The following is a 23,369-nucleotide window of genomic DNA, read 5'->3' as shown; positions in this document are numbered from 1 at the left end:
AACATAACGCGCAGATTATTAATTTATTGCAGATGTAGAATACTCACGAAAGTTCTTTAGTTTTTTTAGTTGATATTGTTTTAAACACATAAATATAATAATTTTTTTTTTCTTTTTCAAATTTCATGACATAATGTTCCGGTCGAATATAAAAGGACCTGAAAAAAAGAAGTTATTGCGGGTTATAATAATTCTAAATGGCTTAAATTATGATAATTCATTATTTGTATATTTGTATATGCTTAAATAATTCATTATGTCAAATGTTATATATACAAGATATGGATGTTATTTTACAATAAAGTTTTCAATTAAAATGGATTTAAAGAAATTTCCTCCAGTTCATTTAACATGTGTCTCTTAAACATGTGACAAGTACATAAATTTTTTTTTAATGAAATGGCGTGTCGATTTTTTAAATTAGATTTTTTTAAAAAACATACACTTATTATATGTTTAATAGACACTAATCATATTATTTTATAATAAAAATAATTTTATAATTTGACGCATCACATAAAGTCATATCAATTTATAATTTATTTTTATATAATTTTTTTTATAACTAAAGTATTTTCCGAGTAAACTTCTTATATCGGAGGAAAACTATGTCTATTATTTTATATTTACACATTGAATGATAAAAATAAAATATTTGTTGGAAAAAATTCGCAATAAAGACAACCTCATATAAATTTTGACGCACTCTAATTTTTCTAAACATATCTTATTCTTATATGTTATAATATGATGTACAATATCGAATACCCATTGGTTTGTTCAAAATAAATACGCCTATGAAATTTATTTTCAAAACATGCCGCAAGGAAGCTACTTGAATTAGACTCCACCTGTCTTGAATAGTATACGTAAAAATAAATGTTTGGTCTATGCAAAAATTTTATAAAATTAAAATTGTAAACTCACGTTACTTGACAGTTGACACGAGACATCTTATTATAAAACCTTTTTTTATTATAAAACAAACATAAGTTTTATATTAAGGTAGATTATTTTGTAATATTTTTGTGTAGATCTAATACTTCTCGTAAATAATAAATTATGATATATAAATATATTAATATTGTCTATTCATAAGAAAAGCATATCCAACTATTTTTTTCGTAAGAAATAAGTTCAACTCAACAAGAGAGGGACATGGATTACCAAAAGAGTTATTAGCAAGATCAAGCTTCCATAGCCCAAATAAGTGGATTTTATATGTGGAAAATTCACTTATTTTCCACATATATGTGAATTCCATAGCCCAAACTCACTTATTTTATATGTGGAAAAGAAATAACTTTTGTAGCAATAGAAAATTTATTTTTGACATGCTTAACAGTTAACACGTCAAAGAAATAAATTATACAATAACAAAAAAAATTAGTATTTAAATTTTTCAATAATCATAATGAGTCTTGCTAATTTATTTTATAAAATTTAATTGTGACTAAAATATTTATAAAAAAAAAAGATATATTAAAAAAAAGGCACTGAAAATCTCCCTTAAATCCACAAGAGGACTATTGTATCAGTACCCATTGATCTATTTTTAACATGGGCACAAATATTTTAAGAGTAATTTTATATATAATTGTGAATTATATAATTATCTTGTAATTTTTTAAAAAATAAGTGTAATTTATTATTAAAAATTTAATTTTTTTCATATATATCTTACATTTTATTATTTTTTTAAAAAAATTACACGATAATTATTCCATTCATCAATTATAAATATATTTTCTCATATTTTAATCCAACGAGAAAAGACTTTTGACATACGACAGGTTCCCCAACTCCAACCGAAAAAACCAAAATTTAAAATCCGGCGCTTCCGTCCCATTAATTACATAACGATCGGTTCCAACTTCTCTATCCTGATCCCGGTGCGCATTGCGTCCACATCCTGCGCCTGAATCTCACGTGTCGCGACGGCTCTCGTCCTAAAGTTTACGTGTGCTCTCCCTACAAAAGGTGCGCATCCACCCCCCGGTGCCTGCTAGCTCCTCCTTCAATTCGTCCTCTTCGGACCTCCGCTTAAAATACACACCCAACGTCACAAAATTCTCTCTCTCTCTCTGTTATCCAATAGGCAACCTACGTTTACCCTCTCTTCCTACGGCCTCTCAAGCTGTTGCGTATGCTACTGATCGCCTTGATCTGCTTCGTTCCGATAATTTGAGGTGGTCGGCGTGGCTCTGAGAGATCGCATTTGAAGTTTGATTCAGAAAGAGGAGGAAAAAAATTGTGTTTTTTGAAGGTGGAGTTATGGTTATTTTTCCTTTCTTTGTTTGCAGTGAAAGCAAAGTTCTGTTAGAGGTTTGGATTTAGAAGGTGGAGCTAGCGAATGCGTACGTGCTCGCTTCTGAGTATATCCGTGATCTTAAACTCGATCACTGCGAAAGAACTCCCAGGTGGATCGTCCGGCGGCCGGTCAGTCGGGTTTTTCATTTCCACTCTCTTTTGATACGCTGGAGGGGGGAGGGGGGAGTCAACGAAGATTGCACGTGAGTTCCTGGGCCTGTACTGAGCCTGTGAGACCCGTGAGAAAATGCCTCACAAAACGACTTACTTCTTCCCCAGGCAATTCCCGGACCGGGGATTCGGCTCTTGTTCATCCAAGCAACTATTTAATCACGAGCAGAAGCAGACAATCACCAGCTCTGCATGCACAGGCAATGAAGCCTTTAACATCGAAAGCTACCGAAAGTCATCAAAGGATGCGTCCTTCACGGTCGACAAGAAGGTCATCTCAGCTGTAGCCGATCTTTCCACGTGCGACGACAGTTTCCACCCAAAGAAACAGCAATTTGCTGCCTTTTGTGACTGGTTAGTTGAGAGAAAGGGTAAGCGATCTGGTCACGTGAAATCCTCGTCCAGGACCTCGAGGAAGCAGTCATTTGACGAGGAGGACCGCGAGCTTTTGCTCCCCCAAGAAGCGGAGCTCGTGAAGGATCGGGCAATTGATAGGAACTTTGATCGCCAGGTCTCGCTTCCGAGGCTCTCCAGCGTGGGTAGCAGCTATGCAGGGAGCTTGTTTTCCGGAACGACGACGTTGGATGGCAATTTCTCAAGCGATATCGTTAAGGATTCAACCACGACGTCTACGAAGCAAGAGGAGGAGGAGGAGGAGGTGGAGACGCGTAGGGATAACTTGACGCAGAGGGTGAGGGAGAGTCACTATCTGCAGCTTGCTTTGGCTAGGAGGCTTACTTCTCAAGCCAGTCTTCTTTGCGAGCCTGTGCTCATGGTTGAGAGTGGAGCGTTGCTGGCTTCGGAAGTGGAAACTGTTTCATATCGTCTCTGGGTACTCTCTCTAGGCCTCGCTTGCATATCCGTTATCATCTTCCCATTGAACTTGAGTATTGCTACACTACCTGGTATCTATACTGCTCTATTGCATGTATCGATGTACGTATTTAGCCATGGTGCCAAACAAATGTATTATAATACTCTGAAGCCTGCGATCATTGTTAAGTTCGTAGTAATGCTTCTAACTTTTATTATTGAATGAGCTCAATCACTAATTGGAGTGTTTTGTGCATTTAGCTTTCACTGAATCACCTTTCAATGAATGTGAGTTTGCTTGTTGTTCAGGTTAGTGGTTGCTTGTCTTACACTGACAAGATATCGGACGGTTTCTACAACATACTGGGAATGAATCCGTATCTGTGGCTGATGTGCAATGATGTGGAGGAAGGTAGGCGACTGCCGCCATTAATATCGCTTAAAGCAGTTGACCCCAGTGAAACATCTATGGAGGTGGTGCTTGTTGATAGACGGGGGGACTCTCGCCTTAAGGAACTTGAAAATAAAGCCCAAGAACTGTATTGTGCTTCAGAGGATACCTTAATGTTGGTGGAGAAACTAGGCAAACTCGTTGCTATATACATGGGGTAGGTTTCAACCTTTTTTGTTTGGGCTGAAAATTTTGAACAATGAAAGATTGATTGGCTTATGTGATTTCTATTGAGTCAAATTTTCGAAATTTTGAAGGGGCGATTTTCCAGTGGAGCAAGGAGATCTCCACATGCGCTGGAAATTAGTTAGCGAGAGATTGAGGGAATTTCAGAAGTGCATCGTGCTCCCTATTGGCAGTCTATCTATGGGACTTTGCAGGCATCGTGCCATTCTTTTCAAGGTGATGGAATGCACCATGCGGTTTGGTTCATAAATTTGACATTTCCTTTATTGAATCATAAGTTCACTTCATTAGTTTGAAAAGCCACTTCCGCTCTAAGATAGATAGTTCATTGTCATTTTGTTCTTTTTCATATGGCATTCATACTAAGTTCCTAGTTGGGAGGGTTGACGGTTTGAAGTTAGCAAACCTTAGTCATTGTTACCTGAAATAGTGTACCGTATTAGGGTCTTAATAATATTTATGTTTTAAAATTGTATAGACTGCTTAAGCAAACAACAATGTATGTACCTGTTCCGTCTCGAGGGGAGAGTTTGGTGATTTATGTGATACAATCATTGAGGGTATTCTTACAAAAAAAAAAAAAAACGGCTTATGTTGTGTGGACGATACTAGTCAAGAACATCCTCATTGATTTTCCTGAAGGTCGGAAATATGAGCTAGCAGCCTACCACCGATGCAGTGCGTAGATTCCCCTATTATCTTTAACTCCTCTGTTGCATGCGCAGATATGTTGTATGTTATTCTAAACAGCATGTATTGAATATGGTACCTGTTATTCAGCGTCATCGAGGTTTCCATGATCACACATGTTTCTAATGTATGTGTCAGATGAAAATTTTAGTTTTTCTCTCTCACTCTCTCCGTCTAAAATTATTAACTTTATTATATTTACTAGGCAACCGCTCAGATTCCTTTGATTTAACAAGAAAAGGACAGAATACTTCGCAACTTGTGGTTTTATTTTTTTAAAAAATCTTTCCCCCCAACTATCATTGATGGCTTCAAGAATAGAAATTTTGTAAGTGCATCTGTTGTACAATTATGGTTACTGGGACGCAGAAGCACAATATTTCTTCTAGAACTGCAAGGTGTTTTTAAAGCATGCTTGACTGGCTGAACAGGGTGCCTTGGTGTCGCATGAGAATGCAACTAAAATAGAAGCATCATCAAGCAACACCTCAATTACTAAGCAGTCCATTAAATTTTTCTATCCACTGATCATTCAGTGAGGTATTTGTAGCCTTCCGTGGTGAATGGACTAAATTTTTGAACATATGATATTTAAGGGTGTTATGAGGATATCCGACCTATCCTTTTCCTTGGTATGGATTTAATGACATCAGTATTAGTTACTAACACCATGCATTCTATGAGGTTGGTTACTGAACAGGTGGGATTGTTTTTCCCCTGCAGAAACTGGCAGACTACATTGGTTTGCCGTGTCGTATAGCTCGAGGTTGCAAGTACTGTGTGGCTGATCATCGCTCTTCTTGCCTTGTCAAGGTAGAGGATGGCAAGAAGTCCTCAAGGTTTGATACACTATCTGTTCTTCCGACTTCTTGCGAATAAAATTTGAAGGTTCTTCAAATCCAGAATGGCCACAGGATGATTAAGCATATTAATTTCTTCCAAAATATGGCAATTGACAATTTAATACATTGCTTGAATTTTGTTTGGCTTAGTGATATTGACCTCCACATCAGTCATTCTATTGATCTTGTTTTGTCATTTTTGTTATCTTTGATGTAATTGTGGACACTAGATAGATGCGTTGTAATTATTAAGATAAATTATGTTTGATCCTATGCCAGCTTGAACCTTTTTTTTTTTAATCTAGGTATTATATTTCATATATATTAGGTTGTCTCATGCTTTCCCTTTAATGCATGCTTCATTCGATATGAGAGTTGTTTGTATAGCATTTGACCATAATATTTCATGCTTTTCGTTGTTTTATGTGTATATCTGTTAACAGGGAATATGTAGTTGATCTAGTTGGCCAACCAGGAAATGTTCATGGCCCAGATTCCTCTATCAATGGAGGATTGCTTTCTTCAATGCCTTCGCCATTTCAAGTTTCTCATCTGAAAGAATTCCAACAACCTTACGTGGATGCTTCATCATCCTGTCAAATTCTAAACTCACAGCACACACGTGCTTCTCCCAGAAATCCTCTGTATTCGGGTACGATTCATTTGCATATTCTGAAAGGTTTTTATTTATTTAAAAAAGTAGTTTTTTATTTCTTAATTTTTTTACATCAAAGGTAAAAAAAATTAACTCATTGAAAGGTCAATTCATTCTCCTAGAAAAATCAAGTCGTCTTTTGGTTGGACTGATGTAGTAGATACTTCAAGTTTTCATCACTTTTTTCTTACTTAGATGTAAGCCTGTAAATTTTTTGTATTGCAATCATGCTGAAAAAGTGGAATATTTATGTGCATTTCTGCTACATAGAAATAACATTCCATGCAATCTATTTGTTGTTAGTTACATCAATATATTTTTTCTTTTCATAATACAAACATCAGCATAATGTTATATGCCAAAGTACTCCAAGAATATAAAAAGCCCATTTACCAAGCATTGTCTATCGAGATCGATGATCATTTCCTTGCAGGTTTTGGGGAAGAAGGTCCACAAGTGATGGAATCATCTCTGACACCTCTTGAGTTGGAAGGAAATGCTGAACATTGCATAATTCAGAGTCCCATTTTGTCATTTTCCCAGGGAAACGTTTCAGAACCACTGGATTCTGCTCCGAAGGCGTTGTTACATGAGTGTTCTAGGCTTTGCGAAGACAAAGTTGTTGTACAACAAACATACAAAGAAGATATTTTTGTATCTGGAAGTCCAGTTATAGAAAACAGCATCAAGCAACCTAAGATCAGCTTATCAAGTCAGTCAGATCTGAAGGAGGTCGATAGTAGGCTTGAGAATCAAGGGAGATTCCCTGCTGTAACCATCCCAAAATACTTGAATCTTGAACCATCCCTTGCAATAGACTGGCTGGAGATATCATGGGATGAATTACATATCAAGGAGCGTGTTGGTGCTGGTACTTCCCCTGCTTCTTAATTGGACACATTTCACATTTAAAAACTACAGTTTTTCAAGTAGGCAATTATTGAAGTAATGTTCTCCTTGCAGGGTCATTTGGGACTGTGCATCGTGCTGAATGGCATGGATCGGTTAGTTTTTTTGTATTATGTGAATTCGTAATTAATATAACTTACTGGAGGATCAATTAAGGTTTGGTTCTGATATAGAGTTCATCAGTGCATTAACTGTGCTGCATTAACTGATTTGGTATTTTTCAATCTATGGTGTTTCCTTGGGAGAGATTGTCAAAATGAAGGAAAAGTTAGATGGTCCAAGGGTATATTTATTTTCTACACGATCAACTTCTTCCCCTTCAAATATTTTATTTGGAATTTAAGCTCACCACAATGTGACATCATTAACTTTAATTTTTACTAACCTCACCAACCCCAATATATATATATATATTATATATGCTTTTCTAGGAATTTGTAGTGCTATTTTTCCTACAGTAAGTAAAATATATTGCCTGCAAAACTGCAGGATGTAGCAGTCAAGGTCCTTACCATGCAGGATTTCCATGATGATCAATTGAAGGAGTTTCTAAGAGAGGTATGTGCATGGTGACCGAGTATCAGCAGTTTCCTATATTTGTCCCTTCCATATTCGAGTTGATGCACACCTTTTTACTTTTCTGTTTTCCACTGCTTATATTTTTTTTTCCTGGTTTTTCCCTCCATTGGGCGATAAGTTTTTTATCAGACAAACCATGATGTGCTTGGGGTGGAGTTCTACCTTTTCCATCAGTATTAATTTAATTTATCTCTGACTTTTGAATGTATTGTGTATCGTTTAATATCTTTACATTGATGCTTTGACATCAGATGATTATTGAAGTGAATGATAGGCGTCTATTGACATGTGATCTAAAATTACAATCTTGTATGTTGACACTATTAACATAGAAGATATTCCTCTTTCTACTAAGGAACCGTAGACAGCGTACAGCAGTGTATAGTGCTTTATTTTCTCTACAGTCGTGTAACTGTTTTTTATTCCATTTTGATTCTAGAATATTGTATGACATTAGTATAAATACCCATGTAAACACTATTGAAAATATATTGAATTCTGAGGCAAATGCCTTTCTGTTATGGTATCAGAGCGTTCTGACCAACGTCTCTTGATCCATGGAGATATTTTCTTATTCTTCTTCTTCTTCCTCAAACTCCTCTTCCTCCAATATATACACAAATTCTTCTCCCTCTTCCATGCCGTCCTTTTCTCACATTGTGTCCACCAAATTAACCACAACCAACTTTCCTATTTGGCAAGTTCAGATCTCGGCTTACCTTAGAGGGCAGGATCTTTTTCAATATGTTGATGGGTCCCTCACGCCTCCTCCTGAATTTCTTCCAAGTACTAATCTACCCAACCCAGACTATCCTTCTTGGAGACGGAATGACCAACTTGTTCTCAGCATTTTATTCTCTTCAATTTCTGATTCAGTACTTGGTCATGTCCTTTCCTCAAACACTTCTCGTGCTCTTTGGTTATCTCTTTCCTCCCTTCTCGCTACTCATTCTCAGGCCAAGCAATTTCAGGTTCGGTTTCAACTTGCCAATTTAACTCGTGGTGATCAAAATATCACAGATTATTTTGGTAAAGTTAGAGCACTAGCAGATATTCTTGCTGCCTCAGGAAAACCTTTACCAGACCCTGAGTTCTTTACCTATCTTCTTTCGGGTCTAGGCTCAGCATATGATGTCTTTGTCACCTCAATCACCACTCGCGCAGAGCCCATCTCCTCTAATGAGCTGTATCAGCTTCTCTTGATTCATGAGAGTAGACTCGCACATGGTGTTCGTGGGTCTCCTATCACAGAACCTTCTGTGAATCTTACCACAACGACTGGTCGTGGTAGTCGTGCTCCTTCTCGTGGGGGCCGCTCTGCTCGAAATGGACGAGGTCGCTTCAACCATCCAAACAGAGGCGGACGAAGTTTCTCCCCTGCAACAAGTCAGCATCCAACTTGTCAAGTTTGCCAGAAATCTGGGCATGTAGCTCTTCAATGTCGGCATTGGTTTGATCACAGTTATCAATATGGAGCTCCAACCTCATTCTCAGCAAATTTTACTCAACCTGGTTTTTCTCCAGACACGACATGGTATCCGGATTCGGCTGCTACTCATCACATCACTCATGATCTCAACAATCTCAATCTTCACTCAGAGCCTTATTGTGGTAGTGAACAAATCCGAGTAGGCGATGGTTCAGGCCTTCACATTCAGAATACGGGTGACTCATCTCTAGCCTCTCCTTCCTCTTCTTTTCTACTTCAAAATCTTATGCATGTTCCTAACATTACCAAGAATCTTCTTTCGGTTTCAAAATTCTGCAAAGATAACTTATGCTTTTTCGAATTTCATGACTCTTGCTTCTTTGTGAAGGACACTTCGACGGGGAGGATCCTCCTCACAGGGCCAACCCGTGATGGTCTATATATCTTCCCTCCGGCGCCTGCTTCCTCCTCAACTTCTACTCCTTCCGCTCACTTCAGCGCATCCTCCTCAGTGGCTCAATGGCACCGCCGTTTGGGACATCCTCATCACTCTACTCTCTCCCGTGTTCTGCACAGCACCCGTTTGACAAAAATTCCAAATGTTTTCAGTTTTCAATGCACTGAATGCCCGTTGGCTAAGAGTCATCAACTCCCCTTTGAGTCTAGCTCGGCCCAGTCCAATAAACCCTTAGCTCTAGTTTGTGCAGATGTTTGGGGTCCGGCCCACACTGTGTCTAGGCTTCGGTATAAATACTATGTTTCTTTTGTGGATCATTATACAAGGTTTACTTGGTTTTATCCCTTAAAATTGAATCTGATGTTGCTCAAGTTTTCTCTAGTTTTTTACCTTATGTTGAAAGATTGTTTAATTCCAAACTCATCACCCTTCAAACAGATGGGGGTGGTGAATTCCAATCTCTAACGTCTATTTGTAAACAATTGGGAATTAATCATCGTTTTTCTTGTCCACATACCCATCAAAAAAATGGTCTTGTGGAAAGAAAACATCGTCATATCGTTGAGACTGGGCTTGCTCTCTTAGCCCATGCCTCTCTTCCTTTCATGTTTTGGGCCGATGCTTTTGAAACGGCTGTTTATCTTATCAATCGTCTACCATCTCCCACCATCAAAAATAAATCTCCATTTTATTATGTTCATCATCGTGATCCTGACTATATGTTTCTCAAAGTTTTCGGTTGTGAGTGTTTTCCTAATTTACGTTCCTATAATTCTCACAAACTAAATTACCGTTCCACTTCATGTGTTTTTCTGGGTTATAGTTCGGTTCATAAAGGTTATAAGTGTCTGGACTACAAGACCAATCGTCTTTATTTCTCTAGGGACGTCCAATTTCATGAAAATTCTTTCCCATTCTCTCGGCCCAAGCCCACCTTAATCACTCTCTCTAAAATCACTCCCCACACTTCTGCCGTCCTACCCATTCTGCACTCCAGGCCCTCTCTTCTCGGCCCAGGTCCAGCCCACACCTCTTCACTCCCAATTAACCCACTCCCCGCTCCTTCTGCGTCAAACCCGAATAGCTCTTCTTCGTCTAACCCGTCCAGCCCTCCCCTAATTCCTACAATCCCTAATCCCTCTTTCTCGGCATCTCAAACTCAGCCTCCGACTCTTCTTCCTCCTAGATCTCCCATCATCACGCGAGCTCATACCCATTCCTCTCGTCCCCGCATTCGAACCGATGGCACGATTCCTTTTCCTCTTCGGCAATGTTTCACTACCACAATAGTTCTCGACACTCACACAAGTTTTTCCGTTGCTATCAAGCATCCCGAATGGAAGGATGCCATGGCCGAGGAATATCAGGCCCTAATTCAGAACAAAACATGGTCCCTTGTGCCTCCTAACCCTACGTTTAATGTATTGGGTTGCAGATGGGTCTACAAGACCAAAGTGCATGCCGATGGCTCCATTGAGAGGAGAAAAGCACGTCTCGTAGCTAAAGGCTACCATCAGCAACATGGGCTTGACTTTCACGAAACGTTCAGTCCAGTGGTCAAAGCTTCTACCATACGGGTTGTTCTGTCCCTTGCCGTGACTCGAGGATGGTCACTCCGACAATTGGACATCCAAAATGCGTTCTTGCATGGCACTCTCACTGATCAGGTATACATGCATCAGCCTCAAGGTTTTGTCAATACTCAGTTCCCTAATTATGTGTGCAAATTGCACAAAGCCATTTATGGCCTTAAACAGGTCCCGAGAGCTTGGTTTGCCCAACTTAGCTCGTGGTTGCTTGATTATGGCTTTCGAGCCTCACAATCTGATGCTTCCCTTTTTGTACTTGCACATGGTGATCTGCGTCTCTATCTGTTAATTTATGTTGATGATTTTATTCTCACTGGGTCTCACGCATCTGCTATTGATAACTTTATCCGTGACCTAGCTCTGGCCTTTCCCGTAAAAGATCTTGGTCCTTTATCATACTTTCTTGGTTTGGAGGTCACTCGACTAGACAATGGACTACTTCTCTCTCAGAGAAAGTATGTTAAGGATTTACTCACAAGAAGCAATATGTTACATGCTAAGCCTGTCACCTCACCTATGGCAGCCTCACTGAAATTGTCTAAGTTTGATACTCCAAGTTTTGATGATGTAACACTCTTTAGGAGTATTGTTGGTGGGTTACAATACCTCTCCTTTACACGGCCCGATATCTGTTATGCAGTCAATAAAGTGTGCCAATTCATGCATACTCCTAAACTTCCTCATTGAGTTGCTGTTAAACGTATACTACGGTATCTGAAGGCTACTGTAAATCACGGCCTGTTTTTCTCCTCCAACTCCTCTCTTACCTTGCAAGCATACTCCGATGCGAATTGGGCTGGATGCCCAGACGATCGGAAGTCTACTGCTGGGTATTGTGTATACATGGGTCATAATCTGATTTCCTGGAGTTCTAAGAAACAAAAGACTGTTGCTAGATCTAGTACTGAAGCTGAATACAAGTCAGTTGCCTCTTCTGCAGCTGAACTCATATGGCTTCAGACTCTTTTATCTGAACTTTGTATTCCTCTTCCTCGTGCTCCTACACTATGGTGTGACAACATTGGTGCCACCTATTTGGCAGCCAATCCAGTTTTTCACTCAAGGACTAAACATATGGATATTGATTTCCATTTTGTTCAAGATCGTGTTGCTGCCAAGTCTCTCAACATTTCATTTATCACCTCCAAAGAACAGCTTGCGGATGTATTCACTAAGCCTTTGGTTGCGGACAGATTCTTCAAGCTGAGGTCGAGCCTCAAAGTTGTTGATAACCCTTTGGACTCGCAGGGGCGTATTAACATAGAAGATATTCCTCTTTCTACTAAGGAACCGTAGGCAGCGTACAACAGTGTATAGTGCTTTATTTTCTCTACAGTCGTGTAACTGTTTTTTATTCCATTTTGATTCTAGAATATTGTATGACATTAGTATAAATACCCATGTAAACACTATTGAAAATATATTGAATTCTGAGGCAAATGCCTTTCTGTTAGACACAGTTGATAATCCTGCAATTTTTCATTGATGTTGCCTTGCCCTATTACATTCAATATATGGATTCTGTTGGAATTATCTTATTTAATAAGTTCTCACCACATGCATTTCATGTTTATTGGCTACTGCTTGCTATAACAATATAATATTTTGGTATACTTTTAGACTCACAAGTAGGTTATATCATTTTACAATCAAAAGCGTATTTATATGTAATACTAGTAATCCCATTTTTCAAGTGTAAAATCTCCATGCACATTCTCATGCATCCGGAACTTATAAAATGAGCAGATGATCAAAAAATAGAGGATAAACAAGTAAACAAAAACATTTTCTGATTCTGAAAAAGCTTATTACTAAATGCTTTTGGATTGCAAGGCTTAATCTGTCAAGATTGTTTTCAGGTGGCAATAATGAAACGTGTACGGCATCCGAATGTGGTTCTCTTCATGGGTGCAGTGACAAAGTGTCCACATCTGTCGATAGTGACAGAATATCTGCCTAGGTAGACCGTTTAAGGGTTTTAATTCTCTCTCTCTCTCTCTCTCTCTCCCCCTTCTATTTAAGCAAGTTTCAATTTTCTCGTTGAAAAATTCTCATCTTTGTGGAATAGGGGTAGTCTATACCGCCTCATACACAGGCCAGCTTCTAGTGAACTATTAGATAAAAGGAGGCGGTTACGCATGGCATTGGATGTGGTTTGTACTAATTATTAGCTCTCATTTTAGCTGGCTAACAATGATTGGTATGAGCGAAAACTTATGCTCTAAATTGGATGCAGGCCAAGGGGATCAATTATCTCCATTGTCTTAACCCTCCTATTGTGCACTGGGATCTTAAATCTCCAAATTTATTGGTGGATAAAAATTGGACAGTAAAGGTATAATAACAAACGAATGGAAACTCTCTCTCTCTCTCTCTCTCTCAAAAATTACTGGCGTCCGATAAAAAAAAATTACTGGTGTCTAGTCACATAAATAAATTCATGCGGCGTTTTTTGCTCAGGTATGTGATTTTGGTTTGTCCAGATTCAAAGCAAACACTTTCATTTCATCTAAGTCTGTTGCTGGAACTGTAAGTATCTCTCTCACTTGCAACATTTACTGGTATTTCATAGGATCTAGATTTGGTTGTTTGAAATTCTTTGATGCCTGGGTAGAAAGACTCTACAAAGCTTCACTGTTCCTTGGTAGAAAGACCTATATGTCAGTCGCATTGGGTCTGCTGGTGAGTTGAAAAAACATGAAACAAGTTTGCAGTTGTTCAAAACTGGAACTGACACAATATCATGAAGTGGATGTCACCCCCGTGGAGAATTTAATGATGTAAGAATAACAAATGCTAAAACAAGAAAAGCAAAAGAGGATGAATGAAAATAAGTCAGAGGTTGAGGAGAAGAGAAGCAGAGAGAGAGAATGAATGGAAAAGTGATTTCTACTTTATTCCATCGTGCATAGTACATTGCTGCATGGTGCTGCTGCTTTATACTAAAAGAGAGAAATAAATCCTAACTAACTAATTAAATATTCCATCAACCTTTGTACAACTATACAACAATTTTACACTAAGGTACATTGCACCTCAGCTGAAGGAAGTGCCTTCTAGTAAATCAAATGAAAAAGTATTACAAGCAGTGTGTTCATTTGATGATAATTGAGCCTTCATATCAAAACCCTTCATGTTGCCAAGAGCAGCTGATTCTTCATCATCTGGTGATGTAAAGGTGATGATTCCATGCTATGTATGCTCTAATATCCCCCTGCAAGATGGAAAATAGATGTTAACTGTTCCCATCTTAGAAAGGTGTGAATAAAGCAAATAAGATGGAACAGACTTGGTGAAGATATCAGCTAGTTGAGATTGTGTGGAGACATGGGCAGTTCTGATTCGACCTTCTGTAATTTGATCTCAGATCAAGTGACAATCCACTTCAATGTGTTTGTCCTCTCGTGAAAAACTGGGGGTTTGCTGCTATGTACAAGGCAGCTTGGTTGTCACAAAACAAGTCAGCAGCTTGTTGATGGGGAATGGACAAATCATTAAACAACTGTCTGAGTCAATTAAATTCAGTAGAAATGGAGGCCATGGCACGGTATTCTGCCTCAGTAGAAGATCTAGACACCACTGTCTGTTTCTTGGATCTCCAAGAGATGAGGGATTGGCCTAGGAAAATACAGTATCCAGTGACTGATTTTCTAGTATCAGGGCAAGAAGCCCAATCTGAATCACAGTATCCTCTTAAATGAATAGGAGAAGAAGAGGATAAGAGGATGCCTTGGCCAGGTGAGTTTTTAAGGTATCTTAATACCTTATGAGTTGCAACAAAATGGGAGGTGGAAGGGTGATCCATGAATTGACTAAGAACTTGTGTTGGATAGCTGATATCTGGTCTTGTGATGGTGAGATAAAGGAGTCGACCAATGAGCTATCTATATGGGGTAGGATCAGTTTAGGGTGTGCCACATGATTTGCTCATTTTGTGGTTTTGATCCATTGGAAGTTTCAAAGGTTTGGAGGCCAACATACCTGAATCTGCAAGAAGATCTAAGGTATATTTTCTTTGACAGAGGTGAATTCCAGTGGGGGATCGAGCAACCTCAATGCCTAGAAAATATCTCAAGGATCCAAGGTCTGTAATTTTGAATTGAGTGTTCACAAAATTCTTGAGGACAGAGATGGATTCAAGGGAATTACTTGCAACTACTATGTCATCTACATAGACTAGTAGTGATGTAAATGTGGTTGCAGTGATGTAAGTGAAAAGGCTGTAATCAGCCTTAGACTAAGTGAAACCAAATTGAATTAAAGAGGCATAGAACTTTTCATACCATTGGCGTGAGGCCTGTTTAAGGCCATATATGCTTTTGAGCAGCTTGCATACTTGGCTAGGATGACCCTTAGTGTAACCAGGTGGCTTTCTCATGTAGATTTCTTCTTTGAGCTCGCCATTAAGGAAAGCATTGTTAACATCAAATTGTTGAAGATGCCAACCCTTAATGGCAGCTAAGGCTAGGATAGTTCTGACAATCACCATCTTAACCACTGGTGAAAAAGTCTCATGGTAATCCACTCCTCTCTGCTGGGTAAAACCTTTGGCAACCAAACGGCCTTTTTTTCTCTCAACAGTTTCATTGGAGTGATATTTGGTTTTGAAAACATATTTGCAATCAATTGGAACTTTGCCAGGGGGTAGGTCAGTAAGAGTCCAGGTTTGGTTTAGTTCTAAAGCCTCAAATTCAGTCTCTATTGCCTTACACCAATCTGGATCCTTGGCAACTTGTTTATATGTGTGTGGATCATGATTTGATGAGATGGTTGCAGAAAATAAAGAGAGGGTAGGGGATAAATGATTATAAGAAATGAAAGAATATAAAGGGAATGGTATACCTGATGTAGAAGTTGTCATGTCCACTAATTGATAGGGAGAGATGGAGCTAGCTTGCTGACAGTGAAAGTCTTGGAGGTATTGTGGAGCTCTTCTGGTTTGAGTGGATCTCCTAAAAACAAGTTGGGATGGGTCTGAAATGTTTGGTATGGAGGAAGTAGAAGAAGGTTTTGAAATGGTTGGTATAGAGGAAGTAGAGGAAGGCATTGATGGAGGAGAGATAGGTGTTGTGATGGAATTTTATGAATGGGTAGGCAGATTAGTGGAGACTGAAGGTAAAGAAGTGTAATGAGAATAAGAAGGAATGGAAGGATAGGGTGATGCTAGTGGTGTAGGTGTTGAGGAATGGGAGAAGTGATGAAAGGGGAAAACATGTTCATAGAACGTTACATCCCTATAGATAAGAACTGTCTTAGAGTTGAGGTCCGGCGTCTTGTAGCCTTTTACCCCAAAAGGGTAACCAAGAAAGACACATTGTCTTCCTCGAGAATCAAATTTGGTTCTGTTTTGAGATAAAGCGGAGGCAAAGCATAGGCAGCCTAAAATTCTCATGTGAGAATAGGTGGGAGGTGTGTTAAAAAGGAGTTCAAAGGGAGTTTTGTTTGCAAGTAAGGGACTGGGAATTTGATTGATTATGTATGCTGCAGTGAGAATGCAGTCATTCCAGTAGATGTTGGGAAGATTAGATTGAATCTTGAGGGCTCGAGCTATATTCAATAGATGTTAATGTTTTCTCTCAACAATCCCATTTTGTTGAAGGGTTGCCACACAAGTTCTGTGATGAATGATTTCATTTTTATTAAAGAAGTCTCTCATTTGAAACTCAAGACCATTGTCACTTCTAAGGATTTTGAGGAGTCTGAAATTGGGTTTCTACTAGATTGCAAAATGCCTTTATGCATGGTCTGGTGTTAGATTTAGCTTTGAGCATGTAAATCCAAGTGCACCTAGAGAAATCATCTACAATTGTTAAGAAGGATTTGGTGCCATCATATGCTTCTTTTGAGTTGGGTCTCCAGATGTCACAGTGTATAATTTTAAAAATGGTTTTGGTTTTATGAGTGCTATCTGGAAATGGAAGCTTATGGTGTTTGGCAATGGGACACACATGACATGGGTTAGTATAAAAAATAGTGGACACATGATTTTTAATAGAGGAATCTGTTATTACATGTATCCTTGAAATGGGAGTATGGCCCAGTCTACAATGCCAAAGGTCAGAAACTTAATCAACATTTTTGAAAACAGCAGAAACAGAAATGGTCTTTTGTAAAGAAGAAGAAAAGTAATCAAGGAGAGCTGATGAAGAAAAGTAAGTAGATGGTAAAGGCCATTCTTCATCTCACCCATGCCAATCGTGGTCCATGTCAAAAGGTTCTGGAGAAAACAATTTTGTGAAAGAAATATAAAACAGCAAGAGAGTGAAGTGGTTAGTTGTTTGGCTAAGATTAAATTGAAAGCAAAAGAGGGAACACATAACACATTATGCAAAATCAAGGTAGGAGTAAGATGAACAATGCCAATGTGAGTGACAGGTTGAGTGTGGCCATTTGGAAGTTTGACAAGAAAAGAAACATGAGAAGTGATAGATGAAAAGAGAGTGGTGGTACAGATCATGTGATCTGTAGCACCAGTGTCAATGATCCAATGTGGGTGTGTGTTTGTGTGATGTGTTGGAGTGAAAGAAGTGAAACAAAGAGGGTTACCAGTGTATAAGAGGTACAATCTGCTTGAACAGTATTGACTGAATGATTGGCAATAGAGACGTCCTTTGATGGCACTAGTGAAAGGAGTTGCTGGTACTGGTCTTTAGTAAAAGTTAAGTTGTCATTGAATGGACTCTTTGGTTCAAGTGACGTCATACTGGCAGAGGGGAAGCCAAGTTGTTTGGGTTTGCCATGAAATTTATTTGTAGCACTTGTTTGCTAGGTGTCCTTTCATATGGCAGTGTGTGCAAATAGGGGCTTGAGCATTTCCTGCTTTGAAGCAGTTGTCCAGAGTATGCCCTTGAATTTTGTAGTGAGTGCAAAAAGGTCTGTCACATTTGGGAGGCTGAGTTGGTCTGGAAAATGGCTTATAAGATGGGTATGGTTGTTTCACAGCAAGGGCCATTGAATCAGGTGAAGGGTGGCCATGAAGTACTAAATGCTGCATTTCTTGCTGTTGAATCATAGAAAAAATTTTGTTTATGGGATGCAAGGGATCTAGCAGCATTATCTGGTTACGAGAAATGTTATAAGAGTCATTTAGGCTCATAAGGAATTGTATTACACAATCCCTTTGGTATCTATCAAGAAGTACAAGAAGTTTGCCACATGTACAATCAGGCATAGGATCATAGATAATGAGTTCATCCCAAATGGTTTTAAGTTTGCCAAAATAAACACTAATTGAATCAATGTCTTGTTGCAAACCTGTGAGAGCCTTTTTGAGCTGGAAAATTCGATGCCCACTCTGTTGAGTGAATCTGTCTTTGAGTTCAGTCCATATTTGTTGTGCATTATCCACCAATGCAATACTGGATTTGAGGGTTGGGTTAATGGAATTGTGGAGCCAGGAGACTACCAAGTCATTGCATCTCTCCCAAGCATCATAGAGAGGGTCAGTAAGGTCTGTTGGTTTGGTCAAGGTTCCATTAATGAAACCAAGTTTGTTCTTGGCACAAAGAACTCTGCACATAGCTCTTGACCAGGTTGTATAATTCTCTGAGGTGAGAAGGTCAAGGACCAAGGGAATGGAAGGGTTGCCCCCATGATCAAGGCGATAGGGGTTGATGATGTTTGTGAAATCTAGAAAAATGGAATTGTTTATATCAGTAGCCATAGCAGAATATTCTCACTTTGTGGCTCTTGATACTATGTAAGAATAACAAAAGCTAAAAGAAGAAAAGCAAAAGAGGATGAATGAAAAGAAGTCAAAGGTTGAGGAGAAGAGAAGCAGAGAGAGAGAATGAATGGAAAAGTGATTTCTACTTTATTCCATCGTGCATGGTACATTGCTGCATGGTGCTGCTGCTTTATACTAAAAGAGAAATAAATCCTAACTAACTAATCAACTATTCCATCAACCTTTGTACAGCTATACAACAATTTTACACAAAGATACATTACACCTCAGCCGAAGGAAGGGCCTTCTAGTAAATCAAATGAAAAAAGTATTACAAGCACTGTGTTCATTTGATGATAATTGAGCCTTCATATCAGAACCCTTCATGTTGCCAAGAGCAGCTGATTCTTCATCATCTGGTGATGTAAAGGTGCTGATTCCATGTTGTGTATGCTCTAATAAATGAAGCCAATTTAGATCACATTAGGACCTACTTAGGACAGAGATTTGTGTTCCAGAAATACTGCAGCCGTTATAGCAGATAAGTTTAAGGCTCTGTGAATAACAGTGTTTTTTACAAATTAAATTATCATCGGTAAATATTGGATTTTTTTTCCCTCTGAAAAGACAAATCATAAAGTGTTGGGTAGGCCCATTTCTAAGACTTGCGAATCAACTTCAGGCTTTTTCAAAGGGGGAGAGGAAGGGTCCGGTGCTCGCTTAGTGGCAAAAAGGTTCACTCCTTTATAAACACTCCCAGCCTCTTCTATCCAGCTCCTAACTTTCAAAACGTCATTATACTAGAAGCAAATTTGTGGGACAGGTTTTTGTTTTATAAAATGAAGTAGCTGGAAGCAAATTTTCAATGCCATAAAGAAGCAAATGGTAGACATCTTGGCTCAATTTTCCTTCACAAGAATTGGCAATTCATTCTTCATCAAAGTTATTTATGAATGTTCTCATCTGCTCTAGGGTTCAATGTCTTCTCCTTGATTGAAAGTTAGATAATTCAATCAAAATTTTCAGGTTGAAGTTCTTGGTATTGCATAGTGATCAACATGTAACACTCTTGCTTTTATTTTCAGCCTGAGTGGATGGCTCCAGAGTTCCTTCGAGGAGAGCCCTCAAATGAGAAGTCTGATGTTTACAGTTTTGGAGTGATCCTGTGGGAGCTTGTAACCATGCAACAGCCTTGGAGTGGACTTAGCCCTGCACAGGTAATCGATGAGGATCAAGATCCATATAGTTTACTTTTAAAAGTTTGTTTATACTTTTGACCCATTCACATCTTCTGTATTAGTTCTCATATAAAAAGGAAAAAATCTTGAGGATCAGTTGTCAATTTTGTGTTTAATAACATTGAAATTGATTGACATGATCGTGTAAACTTTCAGGTTGTTGGAGCTGTTGCTTTCCAAAACAGAAAGCTTGTCATCCCGCAGAATGTCTCCCCAGTCTTGGCTTCCCTTATGGAATCTTGCTGGGCCGAGTAAGTGTGTCTGTGCATCGACTAGTTCTTTTGTAGCATGTCAGCGATGTTTTAACCTTTTAAATTAAGGGAAGCATACCATTTTATCAAAATCCTGAACTTGAGATTTTAGTTTTTTGGGGACACAAGAACACCACTGCACGCCGAAATGTACAGCTAACCCAGCATTCCAGCAAAGCAAGGGTAGCTTGCCCTCGGCCTTTTAGACTATGGGAATCTTGTATTCCATCAGATCGATTGACTGTCTTCGGTTTCCGAGAATGTCCACAAGAACTTGACCAAGTGTAATGCTTGCCATAATGTTTCTTACTTGTAGACAAATCTTTTAGAGATTTGCAGACGTCCTATATGCAGTGTATAGTTTATTTTATCCAGTATCATTCGAATACTAATAGTGGCTTACTTTGCTTGGCAGTGATCCTGTTCAGCGCCCATCTTTTGCAAGTATAGTTGAATCTCTAAAGAAGTTGTTGAAGTCCCCAGTGCAGCTAATACAAATGGGCGAGAACGCAACGTAAGGTGAAGTACTCCACCCAATGCCACTCTATATATACTTCATAAATATGAATCAATATCCTAAACTAATTGGGAGTTGACTAACCAAATAAGGGTGACTGACTGCCGCCTTTTTGGTTGTTGGCAACTATAGATGCCTTTTTTTCTCTAGCCCTGTCCAAAAGGCAATACCCACCAAGCTCAAGCCTGTACATAAGATTGCACAGAAGTGCCTTCTGCGTGTTCATGTGTTCTTGAGTGGAGACTGCATCTTATCTTTATATTTATAAGCTATTTCTTATTCCAACTTTGTTATGTTTTAATTTGGGAATATGCTACTGCAAATCTGTTGACGTGATAATAATAATAATAATAATAAATGAAGACAATGGAATTTGCCAAATGTATGGTATTCTATGTAAATTGTGCAAAAGTTTTAAATGGGGTGGTTAAGTTATGAAGCTACTTAAAATGTATCGCTTAAATCGACTAAGATCAATCAAATCAATAATAAAGAATAACATTACTCGTTTTAGACGGAGGAAAGTGTACTTCCACTTTTGATTAAGTAGAAGTAGTTATTTGATTAGCTGTGATGGGTTTGAGAATTTTTTGAATCTTTAAAATCCACGCTTGGATTCTCTAATGCTCCAAAATTAAAGATTTATATGAAAGAGTTTCGTTATTTATCATTTTACACATCATATATAAATATATATATATATTTTAATTGTTTTATTTTTTTAAAATTAATTAAATTTTTCTACTCATAATTCATAGATCATACATTTGATAAGAAAAAAATTAAAAAATTATGGTATAGGGATGATAATAAATTTTTTTACATGAAAACATATAGAATTTATGGAAATCCAAGCTTGGCCCCCAAATATTATCTACTCCAGTGCAAAAGATTAACAATTTTGTATTACACAAAATAACAATAGTCCGATGTTCTATCCGCTCAGGTCCAATCCAGTGGATTCATCCGAATTTTTGGATTTCGGATCGTAACGGAAAAAATTTCGGTTTGGATGCACATCCCTATAACATTTTATACAAGTCGAGTCTGTGTATACGAACGCATGTGGTTCATTAGGTTCCAATTATTTTTTTTTTAAGTCTTTACTCAAATTTAAGAATTTAAATAAATAAATAAGTGACCTTGCAGCATTGAATACTTTCTAAAAAAATTTACAGTGAGGACAGAAAAATAAGTTTGGGGTTTCTACTTTAATTTTGTTCTATGATTTTGTTTTTTTTTTTAAATAATTTTGTTCTATGATTTGGCAAACCTTCTAGGCTCTAGCTACTCTTCTACAATTTTTCCCGACAAAAACATTATTATGCCTTAAAAGAGGTACTTGTTTGCTAGCAATGCTCTATAGCCTAGGCCCTATAGGCAGGGTGAATAGCTTACGCTGGGCTTGGGCCTTTGGTTTCAATGAGCCTAAGAAGCCCATACCATATTCATCCCACTTTTTTCTTTTTCATCCTTTTCTCCTTTAATTTTTAACTTCTTTTGTGCGCGGACTCGTGAACAGAAATGTGAAATGTTTTTCTCGCTTCTAGTGGGTGAGGAGCAAGTGAATAAAAAAAACGATCTAACTCAAAATAAATAGGCCTTTGGCTCGACTTGTAGGTAGACTCCCCCGGACATAATCCCATATTACAAAGGAGATGAAACTCATCGTTCTGAAAATCAATCAAACAACATTTAACCATTGAGTACATGTCCATGTGAACGAGCGAAAAATAAAGGGAACTCTCGATCATTTGACAAAATAATATTGACAGACCACCTAGGATACCAATGCAGTAAGGGGAAACCCGCATTAATGGTATCAATACTCAAGTTACATATCACATTAATGACGTTGTCGTAGAGGTACATCACATTAAAATGACTCTGATAAAAGGAACAATAAAAAAGACATAGAATCCATAGGAGTAGGTACGATCTGTCCCCCCTAGACTCCCAATATAAATAACAATTTCTAAGTACAAGAATTCTCTTTGAACTTTTCATTATTTATAAACTTTCAAAATATTCTATTAATTTTAAAGTCTCGAGTTGTTTAAATTTAGACCAAAGTCGTACAAAACACGACGTTAACAAGAAAAATTATAATTGCTTGTAAAAATACTTAAAAGCCAAATTTATGTGTAGGCTTTGAGAATATATGTATGTTTATACATATACGTATATTAATGAGTTGATTGTTGTTTGTATTTGTAGTACAACAAATTATTAACTTCTTTTTCCTAATACGGAGAAATTGGAATTATAGGAAATAGGTATCCTCAAGCTATATAAGATCACTGACAATGACCACAGAAATTTTTATACTATTAATTACTCGTACATTTCAACAAGTATTGACGGTAAGAAGAAACTTTATCCCACATGATATCATTATTTTGGAAAGATATTGGACTTTTATTAATTCTTTATTAGCCATTAGATTTTATTTTAAAAGAAAATTTGTACAAAGAGATAAATATCTTTTATTTTTTATTTAAGTTGATTTGAATAGTGAGATGAAATGAGATAATTTTATATAAAAATTAAAAATTAGATAAAATATTATTATAATATTATTTTTTAATATTATTATTTTAAAATTTAAAAAAAATT

The 23,369-nt window shown here is 37.8% G+C and overlaps 1 protein-coding gene across 3 annotated transcripts; it reads left to right on the top strand.

Moving 5' to 3' along the window:
* Window positions 1-1,942: 1,942 nt before the first annotated feature.
* On the top strand, window positions 1,943-21,032 carry LOC108988671 (serine/threonine-protein kinase CTR1-like). Of its 3 annotated transcripts, XM_018961992.2 has the most exons (15): window positions 1,943-3,313; window positions 3,604-3,902; window positions 4,003-4,147; window positions 5,345-5,460; window positions 5,907-6,115; window positions 6,552-6,989; window positions 7,082-7,122; window positions 7,517-7,585; window positions 12,941-13,041; window positions 13,150-13,234; window positions 13,318-13,416; window positions 13,542-13,610; window positions 19,833-19,964; window positions 20,142-20,236; window positions 20,652-21,032. In XM_018961992.2, exons 1-15 carry the CDS (start codon window positions 2,558-2,560, stop codon window positions 20,752-20,754), a joined length of 2,757 nt encoding a protein of 918 aa, XP_018817537.2. In that variant the 5' UTR covers window positions 1,943-2,557; the 3' UTR covers window positions 20,755-21,032. The 3 variants fall into 3 exon arrangements, 2 of the variants coding, with proteins under 2 accessions (XP_018817537.2, XP_018817538.2); XM_018961993.2 differs by lacking the exon at window positions 13,542-13,610; XR_004802191.1 differs by lacking the exons at window positions 13,150-13,234; window positions 13,318-13,416; window positions 13,542-13,610; window positions 20,652-21,032 and having other exon boundaries at window positions 20,142-20,233.
* Window positions 21,033-23,369: the final 2,337 nt, after the last annotated feature.

Source organism: Juglans regia, chromosome 8 (genome assembly GCF_001411555.2).
Source record: "Juglans regia cultivar Chandler chromosome 8, Walnut 2.0, whole genome shotgun sequence".
In the NCBI taxonomy this organism is placed as follows: Eukaryota; Viridiplantae; Streptophyta; class Magnoliopsida; order Fagales; family Juglandaceae; genus Juglans; species Juglans regia.
Note: the sequence above shows the minus strand (reverse complement) of the source record. Positions and strands in the feature narration are given on the sequence as shown.

Bases quoted from the DNA above. Each gene is read 5' to 3' on its own strand.
- LOC108988671 (XM_018961992.2), top strand. From the start codon at position 2,558: ATGCCTCACAAAACGACTTACTTCTTCCCCAGGCAATTCCCGGACCGG. The intron at 5,461-5,906 runs GTTTGATACACT...ATCTGTTAACAG, and splicing joins GATGGCAAGAAGTCCTCAAG to GGAATATGTAGTTGATCTAG. The intron at 7,123-7,516 runs GTTAGTTTTTTT...GCAAAACTGCAG, and splicing joins GTGCTGAATGGCATGGATCG to GATGTAGCAGTCAAGGTCCT.